Raw genomic sequence first — 15,211 nt, 5'->3', positions numbered from 1 at the left:
AATTTTTAATTAAAAAAATTTTTTTTTTTTACAAATTTAATAATGAAATATTTGTTTGAAGCTTATTAATTAACAAAAAACATTTTGGAACACCAAAATTCTTTATTAACGTATAAATAAATAACATAAATATCAATAATAAATCACAAACAATGAGGTCAAATGCTGCTGGCATTAACTGCTGCAAAAAAATGTAAACGGAAACACTGTGACTTCACCTTTTTAACAGGAGTCAAAACAATTCTTACTCTTTTTGCGGTATGTCATTGTCTATATTGTTCTAAATGTTAAAATGAATTGCAATGTCCCGGACAATCATTTTCAGAATACTTTGTGTGAGTTCAGATGCTCTTTCCGGTGTGCATTCCGCATTTTTTGGGGAGGGGGAAAAAACTGTTCAACTTTTGTTTGTTTTAACCTGAAGATAACGCAGAGGGCACACCGAAATATTACCACAATTATTTTGAATGAAAGGCACACATACCCACAGTAACAAAAATTAAGTATATAGTATTAATTTTATAGTATACTACTATATATAAAACTTTATAATATTAAATAACTAACATTAGTGCAGTCATGGATTACAGTAAGCAGGCCAGTGGTGTTTCCATATATATTTTTTATTATATTATGTATATACAGGATATATGTATATACAGTGAGGAGAACAAGTATTTGATACACTGCCAATGGGTTTTCCCATTGGCAGTGTATCAAATACTTGTTCTCCCCACTGTATTTTCCCTAAGTGGGAGCTTCCATGATCCTAATAAATTTAATAATAATTTAAAAAAATATATTATATTAATTATTTCATTAAATAAAAATGCGCGTTGATACGACGCACATAAAGGCAACTTCCATTTAAAAAATCGTTAGAGAGTTGTATGGATTTACAATCCACTAGCTTGTTGTTTCTTGTTGTCTTCGAAAATTATACTTGGGTGACGCCGCTTCAAGTGTTCGTTTATAGCCGACGTGCTACCGTGGTATGCGAGCTCAGCTTAGCAAAGAGTACACACAGTGGCACCCTCCATATTTTCCTTGATATAATTCCAGGCTCTGGCTATTTTGGTCCGCTTCTTTGGCTTTATGCCGCTTTCACGTGTTACCATCTCTGCCCTTTTTGGAAATTGGCGGAGTTTTCAACTCCTCACCGGCGATTCACTTGGCTCGTTGTCGTCGGTTCGTCTAGGTTCGTCCGATTTCCCCCTCGGAAGGCGGCGGCGTGCATAAAAACACTGAGAGGCGTCGGATGTCTCTTTAAGGATACTTTTATTGACCAAAACAAAAACGTGGGGGATGAAGTCACTCAACTCGGCGCTACCCGCTCACTTTTCCAACTCGCCGATCTCGCTCCCTCTCTCTCGCTCGCTCGCCCACTTTCTTCCTCTTTGCTCAATCTGACAACGCCGGTCACATTGAAATAACAGCGGCCCCCTTGGGGGTGCCAGTAACAACCGCTTGTATCGCGAGCGCCTGCCATTCTAAACTTTATCCGCATGTTTTTTTTTTTTTTAACCTGTCATTACCCGTCGACGGTATATTTTGCCCGTCGACGCATTTACGTCATCGATGACGTCGACAACGTCGACTAGTCGGGACAGATCTAGTTGATACAGCGACAATAGTGCGACTGATAGCGCAGTAGTGCGAATGATGTAATTGTTATGAAATATAAAATTACAGTAGAAGGGAATACTATGTAATGTGACAGTTGTATGAAATACTGATGAACAGCGGCATATGTGTACATGCATATATATACACTATAAATATACAGTACTACCCAGAAAATGTGATTGTCAAAAGTTGTTTTATTTTAGCAAATTTAACATAAAAGATGAAAACAAAAATTTTATTAAGCCAGAGCACACAGATTGACATAATTCAAGTCATTGTGTTGTTGTCTATCTAACCATCTCCTCCTCCCTCTCCCCTTTTATCCCTTGCCTTCGCACCAAACAAAAGCCAATGTTCATAGCTGAAATGGGCTTTTGGCTAAAAGCCATTTTACCAAATGGCTCTCCTTTAGGTGTGCTATAGTATGTAGTGGGGTGGCATGTTTCAGTGGTAGAGTCGCCGTTTCCCAACCCAGAGGTTGTGGGTCTGATTCTTTGCCCTGATGATCTCGTCTTAGTAACCTTGCGCAGGATACTGAACCCCACCTTAATCCTGGTGCTGCGTCACCAGTATGTACATATAGTGTAAAAGTGTTTTGACCATCTTAAATGAGAAGGTGCTATACAAGTATAACTCCATTTACAATCCATTTAGTAAAGCCAAATGGCTCTGCTCTTGGCGCTCTACACATCTCAATACATCAGCCAGGAAGCAAAAGCTCATGAAAATGATGTCAAATAGAAAACGATACTAGAAAAAGGATTAAAAAGTGGCTCACAAAGCCCTGATCTGAATCCCATCGAAAATTTGTGAGTAGATCTAAAAAGGCGGATGTGGGCAAGGCGATCGACAAACCTAACTCTGTTACACCAGTTCTGTCAGGAGGAACGGGCAAGGATCCCAGCACAGTACTCTCAGAAGCTTGTGAAAGGTTTCTTGAAATGGTTGACACAAGTCATGCAGTTCAGTTGAAATTAAATGTATGTAACTTTTGACCATCCAAAAAATAATTTCATTAATAAAGTAATTTAAATACATTTCCTTATTGTGGTATTCAACAAAATTACCGTGAACAATTCGGTATTCTTGACTGACTTGAAACAAGAGGTTAGGTCTGACTTGACTTCAGACAATGGGACAAAAAATGAAGTGTTTTTGAACAGTGTATGTAAACGTCTGGGTTCAACTGTATATAGTATTTTCTTGAAATAGAATGACACAAAATACTGCTGTTCTGAATAGGTGCTGTTTGCATGTGCTGAGGCGCTGCATGCTCATGGATACAACAACGAGGCATGTCAACTTGCTGTTGATTTAGCAAATGAGCTACTGGCGAACCCTCCAGACCTAAAAGTGGAACAGCCGCAGACAAAGGTAAGTTCACTAAGGCTATGTTCACACCGCTGGCTGAAGTGACCAAATTCTCATTTTATCACGTTTAACAAGAGAAGACTGAAGTGAGACACTGTCTTGTCGGTCTTTGAACGGGCTGGGTCGCATGGCAACTATTTAATCAAATTTCTCCGAATATACTCAACGGTCAGCTATTTAAATGGATGGTGCATGTCCCCGTCAAAGCGAGGGTTGAAACTATTCAAGGCTCCATAGCCTGGAAGTACCCGGAAGTGAAAGCGTTCAATGGCTCCTTATGGGAGTGTCGCAACTCTTTTTCCATAAAGGCTCTGGTACTAACTAAAAATCAACGTTCCTGACTATTTGGGTTACATCGTGACACATGTCAGGGTTGCGCTCACAGCCCGTTTGTGCTAGTCATAAAATCTTTGGCCATTTTTATCTAAAGACATGCTATGGAACATAAAGTGTCCTTGTACGCTGATGATCTTCAGCTATATGTCTCTAATGCTGAACCATCTATCAGTCATGCTCTGGGGATTTTTTTTCTAAATTTGGAGAGATCTCTTGTTATTAAACTTAAAAAACAAACAAACAAACAAACAAACAGCTCTTCCCACTACATCTGACCAAAGGGCCACTGAAAAATATCTCTGGACCTTTTAGATCTTGGAGCAAGGCTTTAGACCGAGAACTACCAGGAACTGCTTATAGAAAACTACAACGTAAATGTTCAACAAGAGTTTTCTTTTTTATCATCCTGCAACAAAGATAGAGGAATGAACATTTTGTTGTATGCTGGCAGAATTAATGTGTATGCGGCTGTATGCTGCTGTTCTTATTTTTTGTGTCTGATGTCTGTGACGGTGGCCTCAGTTGTTTATTGTTTGGGAAGGTATTTTTGTTTTTGGAAAGAAAAAGGAAAATGAATGTCTCCTATGTATCGCTTCGTAATGATGTTATGCCTGAATAACTATATTGAACACAGGTTCATTTTTTGAATGTTACTAAAATAAACATTTTCAAAGAATTCCTTAACTAGCATCTGTACTGTATGTATACATGTGTGTTATGACATTATGATGTATTTTAATGTTCTCACATTGGCTTTTGTATTCAGGGTAAGAAGAATAAAGTGTCAACAGGCCGTCAGACTCAGGTTGCCACCCACACATTGTCGAAAGCAGCCTTCCTCCTCACTGTCCTCAGTGATCGAGTTGAACTCCATAATCTGGCCTTCAACACCGGCATGTTCTCCTTGGAACTCCAGAGACCACCAGCATCTACTAAAGCTTTAGAGGTTTTTTATCCCTTCAAAACTCTTATAAATGACTTATATTTTATGATACTATGGAACATTAAGTTTGGGTTTGGCAGATCTGTCCAGAAAAAAATAGCAGATATATTTGAAATGATTAAATGTGCATGCACTAAAGTATGACGAAGGCTAATACAGGGAGTCTCCGGGTTACAAACAAGTTCCGTTCCTACGCTGGCGACGTAACCCAATTTTCTGCGTAAGTCGGAATTAACCCTTAAGTACCCCTAAATACGCCATAAAGCTCAAAATAACTATCCAAAAACTTGTATCCCATTGGCAGTGTATCAAATACTTGTTCTCTACACTGTATGTCATATTAATAAATCAAAACCATAAAACAGATAGATATTACTTCCCTCCGGTAACACTGATCACACCATAGTTTTTACAACTGACATTTATTAACTTGTCACCGTCAAACTATGAACACACAATTCGACGAGACTCGCGTCGTAAAGTTGAAATCATGCAAGTCGTTTACGTCGTAACCCAGGGACTACTTGTGTATGTATTTTGTCCAAAAGACTAAGACGAAAATTAAAAGGGCTGCCAAAAACAACACGGTATCTTTAATAAAGGCAGAAACACGCTTTGATGTTGCTTGGGTCTCACTTTAAAAGGAGGTATATGTAAGGTTGGTAGCCAAAATTGGTACTCAAACCAGGATCAAAAATTGAAGAACATAGAATCCCTTTGGCCTGGCAGATACAGTGGGGCAAATAAGTATTTAGTCAACCACCAATTGTGCAAGTTCTCCTTTACTTGAAAAGATTAGAGAGGCCTGTAATTGTCAACATGGGTAAACCTCAACCATGAGAGACAGAATGTGGAAAAAAACAGAAAATGACATTGTTTGAGTTTTAAAGAATTTATTTGCAAATCATGGTGGAAAATAAGTATTTGGTCAATACCAAAAGTATCAATACTTTGTTATGTACCCTTTGTTGGCAATAATGGAGGCCAAACGTTTTCTGTAACTCTTCACTCTTCGCTTGGTGTAAAGAAATCAACTGTGGGAGCAATTAGAAAATGGAAGACATACAAGACCGCTGATAATCTCCCTCGATCTGGGGCTCCATGCAAGATCTCACCCCGTGGCGTCAAAATGATAACAAGAGAGGTGAGCAAAAATCCCAGAACCACACAGGGGGACCTAGTGAATGACCTACAGATAGCTGGGACCACAGTAACAAAGGCTAGTATCAGTAACACAATGCGCCGCCAGGGACTCAAATCCTGCACTGCCACACGTGTCCCCCTGCTGAAGCCAGTACACGTCCAGGCCTGTCTGCGGTTCGCTAGAGAGCATTTGGATGATCCAGAAGAGGACTGGGAGAATATGTTATGGTCAGATGAAACCAAAATAGCACGTTTTGGTAGAAACACAGGTTCTCGTGTTTGGAGGAGAAAGAATACTGAATTGCATCCGAAGAACACCATACCCACTGTGAAGTATGGGGGTGGAAACCTCATGCTTTGGGGCTGTTTTTCTGCAAAGGGACCAGGACGACTGATCTGTGTAAAGGAAAGAATGAATGGTGCCATGTATCGAGAGATTTTGAGTGAAAATCTCCTTCCATCCGTAAGGGCATTGAAGCTGAGACGTTGCTGGGTCTTTCAGCATGACAATGATCCCAAACACACAGCCAGGGCAACAAAGGAGTGGCGTTGTATGAAGCATTTCAAGGTCCTGGAGTGGCCTAGCCAGTCCCCAGATCTCAACCCCATAGAAAATCGGTGGAGGGAGTTGAAAGTCCATGTTGCCCAACAACAGCCCCAAAACATCACTGCTCTAGAGGAGATCTGCATGGAGGAATGGGCCATAATACCAGCAACAGTGGGTGAAAAGTTTGTGAAGAGTTACAGAAAACGTTTGGCCTCCGTTATTGCCAACAAAGGCTCCATAACAAAATATTGAGATGAACTTTTGGTATTGACCAAATACTTATTTTCCACCATGATTTGCAAATAAATTCTATAAAAATCAAACAACGTGATTTTCTGGGGTTTTTTCACATTCTGTCTCTCATGGTTGAGGTTTACCCATGTTGATATTTACAGGCCTCTCTAATATTTTCAAGTGGGAGAACTTGCACAATTAGTGGTTGACTAAATACTTATTTGCCCCACTGTACGTGGTTTGCAATGGAGAATCAAGCTGCGTTATCATACCAATGTTGCGTTTCAATGGCAGATGAGGCACGGGCGTCGCAAAGTCGGAACGTTGTAGGTCGACGTAATCTGAGGGCTCATTCTAATAAAGAGAAAGAAAATGTGCACAATTTAATTTTTTAAGAATTATTTTTATTGAGTTTGGCTCTCAACTTTGTCCCAGTTTTTTATTTTGGTCAACCACCAAGCATGAGATAATAACAACAAACATCATCTGATGAAAATACATAAATTGAAAAATATAATTTCTTTAAATAGAATGGAACTTAATGGAAAATGAAGTAAATAATTAAATCCTATACAAAAGCAAAAAATCATTGAATTTGAAATATATTTATTAATTGCAGGGGTGGGTGATACTACACAGTGTGTTATACTCAATAAATTATATTGACAGAGGCCTTAATGTATAACATGTTGAATGTACTGATTTTCTGCGGATTAACCAGGTGAAGCTGGCTTACCAAGAGTCAGATATTGTGGCTCTGTTGAAGAAACTTCCAATGGGTCTTGTGGAAATGTCCATCATCAGAGAACGAGCCCGGCAGCTCAGAGATGGAAACTACTGTGGTTACAGACCTGTCCTTCCTCTCATGTTGGCCAGCTTTATTTTTGATGTCCTCTGCACCCCAGGTAAGAAATATATGTCTCAATTTTATGTATTTTATTGTATTTTTTCCCTGTCGAAGGTGGCCAAATGTCATTTTACCATGTTTACGAGACAGATCAAATTGCACATGCCCAGAATTTTCCGATTTCAAACTCTTATAGTTGTTCATTTTTGCCTGCCTCTGTGTAATTCCTTGCCAAATCACTAGATTTTAGATAAATGTGTGTTTTTTATTTGTTCCAGTTATGTGTATGAATGGTGCTTTATAATATTGAAGCATAGATTGAAGATTTAAACAATTCTTATTTTGAAAATGGGTGAGGAAAAGTACTTTTTATTTAGAATTTATCAGGCCAAAAATATACAGGTAGGGCCCACTTCAAATGTAATTGCTTTCAATGCGGCCCTGTGAAAAAAAACGGATCTTTTCCCAGGTTTTCAGGAAGAAGAAATGCATGCACATCTATCACTTTGTGCTAAAAATAGGCTCACCTGACTGACTCCTGTTATTTGACTCAGTGGCCTGTTTATCAGTGGGTTTGCTGCCCATTTATATAATAAGAAATTGAATGGAAGAACCCATTTTGGCGGCAGAGTATTGTCAAAATTAGCTACACCAATTTATAACTTTGGCAGAAATTCTGAATGGTTCATTAGCAGCATTTCTGTTCCTTTTTCCCCTTTCTATAGTCGTTTCTCCAACTGGCTCCAGCCCAATGAACCGGAAGCACAGCAGTGAAATGCCTGGTGATGAAGAGCTTGGTTTTGGAGCAGCTGTTTCAGCACTTGGTAAATATACTGTATACTTTTAAATCTTTGGGTGTGTATGTGTGCGTGTATGTACATAAGAACTGTAACGATTTAAAAAATTCACACTTTTAAACTGATCATTATTCTTGACCCACGATTCGATTCATCCCCTAACAATTATTTTAAAATTGTGCATGCAGGGATGAAGACCACAGTAAGTGAAGCAGAGCATCCTCTGCTTTGTGAAGGAACAAGACGGGTTAAGGGAGATCTTGCTCTGGCACTCATGATAACATATAAAGATGACCAGAGCAAGCTGAAGAAGGTAAGAACAGTCTATGCTGACATTTTGCATCTGTATTTTATGTATTAGCTGACTTGTTATTTGTTTATTTGGTTGTTTATGTATTTATTACATTGTTTCGTGTAACAGGGGAAATGAGTTGTTGTTGTTTATGTACAATATACTGTATATAATTTTCTTGTTTCATTTTTATTCATTCTTAAAAGTCATACTGCCTCCCTTCTCTCACATATTCAGATACTTGACAAATTACTAGACAGAGAGAGTCAGACCCACAAACCTCAGACCCTTAGCTCCTTCTACTCTATTAAGCCTGGAACTAGCAGCCAACGCACTCCATCAAAACATGGCCCCACATCTTCATCTGCAACATCTTTGGTGACCTCTTCCTCCACCTCCTCAGCTGCTGTGGTATTGGCTTGTGAAGAACTGACTGAACCAAAATTGGTTCAGAACACCACAGCAGGGCAGAGTACTTCGGATTGCGGTGAGCAATGTGAGAAATTGGTCATTTCCGTTTTCATTGTTTTATGTTGTCAAATTAGTTCTAGTTGTTCATACTTATTTGAGGGCCACAGTGACAAATGAGAGACACCGGCACATTGAATTATTAAACTTATTAAACCGGCTAAACCCATTACTTATTCAATTACTACTCTACACCAATACCGCTGAATTACCGTATTTTTCGGACTATAAGTCGCACCTGAGTATAAGTCGCACCAGCCATAAAATGCCCAAAGAAGAGGGAAAAAAACATATATAAGTCGCACCGGAGTTTTAGTCGTATTTTGGGGGGAAATTTACTTGATAAAATCCAACACATAGAACAGATATGTCATCTTGAAAGGCAATTTAAAATAAAAATACAATAGAGAACAACAGGACGAATGAGTGTACAGTATGATAATGTTACAAGATGCATTAACAACGAATTGCGAACGTGGCCGGTATTTTAACATAACATCTCTATTAACAGTTATTCAGATAAATATAGCATAAAGAACATGCTAACAAGTTCACCAAACCACCAGTGTCACTCCAAAACACCAAAATAACATGTGAAATGATACAATAATGTGTGAATAATTTCACACATAAGTCGGACCCCCAGCCAAACTATGAAAAAAACTGCGACTTATAGTCCGAAAAATACGGTAGTAGAAATACTCACCACTTTGAAATTTTTGGAATTTCAAAGCAAGTAAATAGTCTGCATTCAGACTGCAGGCATATCTGATTCCAATTGGATTCATCCTCAAATCTGATTTTTGGGGGGTTGATTGTTCACACTGCTTTTAGCAAGTGTCCAAATAAGATCTGGGCCTGTTTAGATTACAGATTTGACAAACCTGACAGGTTGCTGTGACAATGAAGGCGTCATCCAGCATAAAGTGACGTCATAGACAGTCAAAACCTTCTGAGCTTTTCAGACTGACAAAGATGTTGTCCATATCTGGTATGAAACTACCTCCTGAATGTGGTTTCAGTCCTTCTTGCAAAAATGAGTTTTCTGATCTTTGTGACTGTTCAGACTACAAAAGAGCCATCCGGTTTCAATTTATATGGGCTAAAAGTCAGATTTTTGCTGCCAGTATGAACAAGGCATAAATGTAGGCCCTATAACCCTCAACCAATATGTTACATTTTTATGGACAATATTTCAAACAACCCTTAAATATTGAGGTAAGTAGGATCATTTTTCCTTCCATATGATATAATGGATTATATTTGTCTATGGTTCTACCATATGTGATGTAAATTAGGGGATTTGCATGCATTCATTTTTTTGACTTTAAGATTATTACATGATTACATTTAACAGAAGATTAATGCAATAATAATTATGTAATAATGTTCTTGACATCAATGCTCAAATTTAGGTCTTATCAGATATATTTGGGTGTCCTTCACGATAGGCATGACAACAGATCGAACCACCAAAATCCTGTCCTACGTTTTATGAATGATTTGACTGATAAGTAAAGTATTCAATCTTTCAAGCATTTGAACTGAAAATATCCATTAATACTGACTAGATCACAAATTTCTTTGCTTTCATATAGTTTCGGGAGGCAATCGCAGTGACTATCAAAACGAATCAACCACATTTAAGATTGACAACACTGTTCCAAGCCGGTTGGCGCTTGGGACACGCTGTGGCTACAGCCAACGCTGCTGGGGATCTCCTGCACGACAGAAGAAGAAACACACTGGTAACACTCTGACAGGCAATTATGTTTCAATTTTTATCAAATATAAATGATACATTGACATTGATTAAAAAGTAATTTTGTCAAATTTGTCTTAACAGGCATGGCAAGTATTGACAGCAGTGCACCAGAGACAACGTCAGACAGTTCTCCCACTCTAAGCCGGCGGCCCTTACGAAGTGGCTGGGCAGCAACATCATGGGGTCGAGGCCAGGATAGTGACAGCATCAGTAGCTCATCTTCAGATTCACTGGGATCTTCCTCCTCTAGTGGATCTCACCAAGCAGGTGGGGGCGCAAGGGCCAAAAGCACAGACACGAGCAGGTAACGGCAATTTCCTAAAAGTTTAATAACTCATATAAGCTAAATAGCTTATAACTACTGTATTTTTTGCACTATAAGGCGCACCTAAAAACCTTTTCTCAAAAGCCGAAAGTGCGCTTTATAATCCAATGCACCTTATACACGGATCAATATTGGTTAATCATGGCATGACATTCTCTTTAGCGCAGCTCCAACAAGTGGATACATATGGCAAGCCCAACCACCACTAGTACTTCTACTACTACTGCGCCTTATAATGCGGTGCACCCACTATATACCCTACCCACCGACGTCACAAAACCACGTGCTCGCTGTATGGTTCCGCCCACTTGTCCGTCATTTTGTGTCTGTATTAGCATTGGTTTCAATTGATCGAGGAATTTAAAATGCATTTCATGGAAGACCCGGTGCTTTCTGATGCCGTAAACTCACTGGATGTGTTGCATAAAAGGCGTTATGTGGAAAAGCTTCGTTCTATACAGTCGCCAGATCCATCTTTGATGCCTAAATCGATGATTTTTGACTGGCTGCCTTCGCCGTCTCTGCCTGACCCTGATATTTACAACTATCTTGTCCACACAAAATCAGCCTATTCTCACGAAAGTTTGAAAAACTTTAAGAGCTTGGAGGCTTATAAACAGGTCCTCGTACACGAAAATTCGGCAGGAATCTTGTGCTCGGAAGGTGAGTTACGAAATTTTCAATTCAAAATCTTTTGTTCTTGCTAACATCCACTGTCAAGTCTAATGTATTTCATGTCATTTGTCAATGGAGCTAGGGCTTTTAATGTTTATATGGTTTAGCGATAGCACTCTCACGACATACATACGTGTATGTTGTCGGCGATTAACCTAGTAATGATCTTAATTGTGGTTGTCAGCCCAAAACCCTCTAAATATATATGAAATGCATCTTACCAGATATAAAATGACTACTACATAATCTGTGGTAATCGTTTGGAGCCCAGTTTTCTCGTCGAATTGCAGCAGCCCATCTCGCTCTCTCCTCTCCGTGTCTCTCGGAATCCGGTAGAACTTCAAGTCTCTCAGTCTATCTTCTCTGTTATTGCAACCGACCGCCACACACGCCTTCACCATTTTGATTATTAATGTTAACGAGCAGAAAAACACGCCGTAAATAGGAGGAATGTACGTAGCCGTAACAGGTCAACATGATGTGTTGACGGAAAAGTGGGCGGCACCAGTCAGGAGAGCGGAGTTGTGACGTCACGTGGGTAGGGTCTATATGAAAACCTTTTTAAAATAGGCTAGTCATTGAAGGTGCGCCTCACACTGCGATGCCAATGTGCCTTATAGTGCGGAAAATACAGTAACTTAACCTGCTAAAACAAGCCCATTTCACATGAGGAATGCATTCCGGACGATAATAGGCAACATCTGAGAGAAACGTATGGTTAAATTAGGAAGCTTTACACTCCCACAAACACACTTTAAATGGCCTGAAAATGAGTCTCCAGTGGCATTTTTTTTCTTTATATAAACTTTTGCTCTATATTTCATTAACAACATAATATCAAAGTCCCATAAAAGACACATTGAGTGTGCTGTACTGTAAGAGGAGCTTGCCGACTTGGGTCAATTTGAAAGGCAACACGACAATCGAGATGGATGAAGATGAGTCGCTGACAGCTGAAAAGATTTGGACTATTTATATATGCTGTACCCCGTCCACCATTGCTGATGCGTGCCACCCGCAGCACACCAGCAGCAGCAGCAGCTAACGTTACTGTTTACGTTGACTGACGCTGGGCTGATGTCGGTGATTAAACACCCCAGTAATAGCAGCCACCACGAGAGGGCGACGTACACAAATCTCAAAAAAAAAATGTTGACTGACGTAAAGGGGAAGGAAAATTTTTTTGTATTGCACAATTCAACAAAAAAGTCGCAAGACACATTTAAAAAGAAAAATGGTTGAACCAGGAAGTAAAGACACAAATAAACAGATAAAAAGCACAAGTTGATTGTTACATATTTGAACAGTAAGGGCAGTTAGAATTATGTTGTAGTAAACAATACAGTTTTCAGCCTAGATTTAAGGATTGAAATGCATTTTTGCCGACCGATATATGCCTGTAAAAGTACATGATCACAGCTAGATGCCACCGGCTGCAGCTGAGTACGGAGGCAGCCATTAGTCACCTCTCCCGACCATGCAGTACAAACCTTAACCGTAATATTACATATATATGCACAACAGGGAGCATTCCTATGTCCAGTAAACTGATTATATCAAGATATGGTGGGGATCAAAGCATGGGGACCCCAACCAACTCAACACACAACTCATCTGCCCGAATAGGCATTTTTTGAAGCAGTCTGAAATGTGGACTGTAGAGACGAGTACTGTTTCGACGGTCCTGTCCATTCTTCTCGCGTCCGCTTGACAAAACGCTTCCAGGAAATCCACGGTATTCTTTGGAAATTTGTGCAGTGTTGTAACACTAGGCTCCATCGATTTACTACAGCAGACAGTACAATACGCACGTATATTCCATTATTACACACCAATCACTTGTGAATCGGAATAATACAGAAGTATGGTCTGCATCAGTTTATATACCTCGTGTGATGTTACACTCTGATCCAGAAGCGTCTTGTAGGGAAGCAGGCGCACTTCAGATGTCAAATTCTGTCAAAAAATACAGATTGGGACTAACTATTGCAAGTATGTTTAGGGTGAATTCAGAGAGTACATTTGATCCAGAATAATGGAAGGGAGAATTTTGACTGGTGGCGCCCTTTACACCTTTTATAACACACAAATAAATAAAAACATACACAACAACACTCAATAATTTTGTGACCTGTGTCTAGGTACAAGGGACGTCGTCCAGAGTGTCATGTGCCTCATGTGCCCAACCAACCATCGGAGGCTGCGGCCCACTTTTACTTTGAGTTAGCCAAAACAGTGCTCATCAAAGCAGGAGGAAACTCATCTACCTCCATTTTCACCCAGCCCTCTGCTAGTGGGGCTCACCAGGGACCTCACAGAAACCTGCATCTGTGTGCCTTTGAGATCGGCCTTTATGCTCTTGGGCTCCACAACTTTGTCTCTCCCAACTGGCTATCAAGAACCTACTCCTCTCATGTATCCTGGATTACTGGTGTGTTTAACTGCGATTTTATTGGGAAAAAAAAAACAAAAAAAAACTTCAGATCTATGGGATACAATATTCTTGTTTGTTCTCCACACTCATACCATACCATTCCAGGTCAAGCAATGGAGATTGGCAGCGCTGCCCTCAACATTTTGATGGAGTGTTGGGATGGTCACCTCACACCACCAGAAGTAGCATCACTGGCTGACCGCGCATCACGGGCAAGGGACGTCAACATGGTCCGTGCAGCTGCTGAACTGGCTCTGAGCTGCCTGCCTCATGCACATGCTTTAAATCCTAATGAAATCCAGAGGGCCTTGGTACAGTGCAAAGAACAGGTATGCATTTGTTATCATATTGTTAGTTATTACTTAACTGTCAGATTTTTTTGTGTAAAAGCCAAAATATGTCTATATAGCGCTAGTAAAATAATGCACAGTATTTAGACTAGTGATGTATGATAAATCATCAAAATGATTTTATATTAGTGTAGTGATCCGTAGTCAGGAGCGATTTGGTTAAGTAGGATCCAAGTACACCAGTCTGTGAAGGACTGGATCATCATCAAATGAGCCACTGATCAAATTGCACTTACATTGTGTTTGCAAATATTCCAGCATACATTCACGTTATAACAGACAGTCAGAAGTAATAGCAGGTTATAAAATCAAATGTCTCTCAAACTTATGGTTTAAAACAAAACTAATATTATTACACAACACACTAAATAGCATAACTAGTAAGTAATGAAACAACAGGAGCAGTAACTGAAAGAATAATGATCACAGAACATGAGCTGTGGACGTTAGATTTTGCAGTATTATTTACATACTTTGCTTTGCAGTCAATTGAGATCTTTATTTGTTGTTTAAATTGCATAGGGGATCTTAGGGATTACACAAGCTTTCCAAGGAAATATGATTTTCCTCTCAAACTGCTGCAATCAATAGTGCCAGTAAAAAACTACTATTTGTGAAATCCATTGCTTAGGGTATCGTAGACAGGCAAATCTGCAGTTATCGTGGAACGCTCCACGTCTTTATCATTCAAAGTATCAAAAACACATTCATGCAATGTTTGCCATTCTTATATTCACTGCATTATTCCCTTGTATGAATGAAACAGACTTTCTACCCGAAGTATTTTATATCAATATATGTCATATGCAATATTCCCTATTATGATTAAATTTGAACCTTTATAAACACTTTTTATAGATTTATGTCATCTGGGAGGCAAACCTACCAAATGACAGATCAAAGAATGAATTGTTATATCGACCGTTTTATCACCTCAATGCTATAAAATATTTGGTTCTTCCATTACACATATCAAATGTTTTACATTTTTGTCATAAGATAAAAATGCCCTGCAAGCAAATGGATTCAGTTAATGCGCTTTGTTTTTGTCTCATCAT

The 15,211-nt window shown here is 39.3% G+C and overlaps 1 protein-coding gene across 4 annotated transcripts in view; it reads left to right on the top strand.

Moving 5' to 3' along the window:
* Positions 1 to 15,211, top strand: part of zswim8 (zinc finger, SWIM-type containing 8) — a 41,164-nt gene that overhangs the window by 20,746 nt on the left and 5,207 nt on the right. Inside the window, exons 11-20 of one of the 4 annotated variants that reach the window (XM_057847408.1) lie at positions 2,869 to 3,000; positions 4,100 to 4,279; positions 6,922 to 7,105; positions 7,773 to 7,871; positions 8,033 to 8,157; positions 8,374 to 8,632; positions 10,203 to 10,367; positions 10,451 to 10,673; positions 13,511 to 13,800; positions 13,909 to 14,132. In XM_057847408.1, the coding sequence (XP_057703391.1) occupies positions 2,869 to 3,000; positions 4,100 to 4,279; positions 6,922 to 7,105; positions 7,773 to 7,871; positions 8,033 to 8,157; positions 8,374 to 8,632; positions 10,203 to 10,367; positions 10,451 to 10,673; positions 13,511 to 13,800; positions 13,909 to 14,132 (1,881 nt within the window). The remainder of the gene's footprint in view (positions 1 to 2,868; positions 3,001 to 4,099; positions 4,280 to 6,921; positions 7,106 to 7,772; positions 7,872 to 8,032; positions 8,158 to 8,373; positions 8,633 to 10,202; positions 10,368 to 10,450; positions 10,674 to 13,510; positions 13,801 to 13,908; positions 14,133 to 15,211) is intronic. The other 3 variants (XM_057847409.1, XM_057847411.1, XM_057847412.1) reach the window with 3 other exon arrangements.

The sequence above is a fragment of the Corythoichthys intestinalis genome, chromosome 10 (genome assembly GCF_030265065.1).
Source record: "Corythoichthys intestinalis isolate RoL2023-P3 chromosome 10, ASM3026506v1, whole genome shotgun sequence".
Lineage (NCBI taxonomy): Eukaryota > Metazoa > Chordata > Actinopteri > Syngnathiformes > Syngnathidae > Corythoichthys > Corythoichthys intestinalis.
This window is presented reverse-complemented; position numbering and strand designations above follow the sequence as displayed.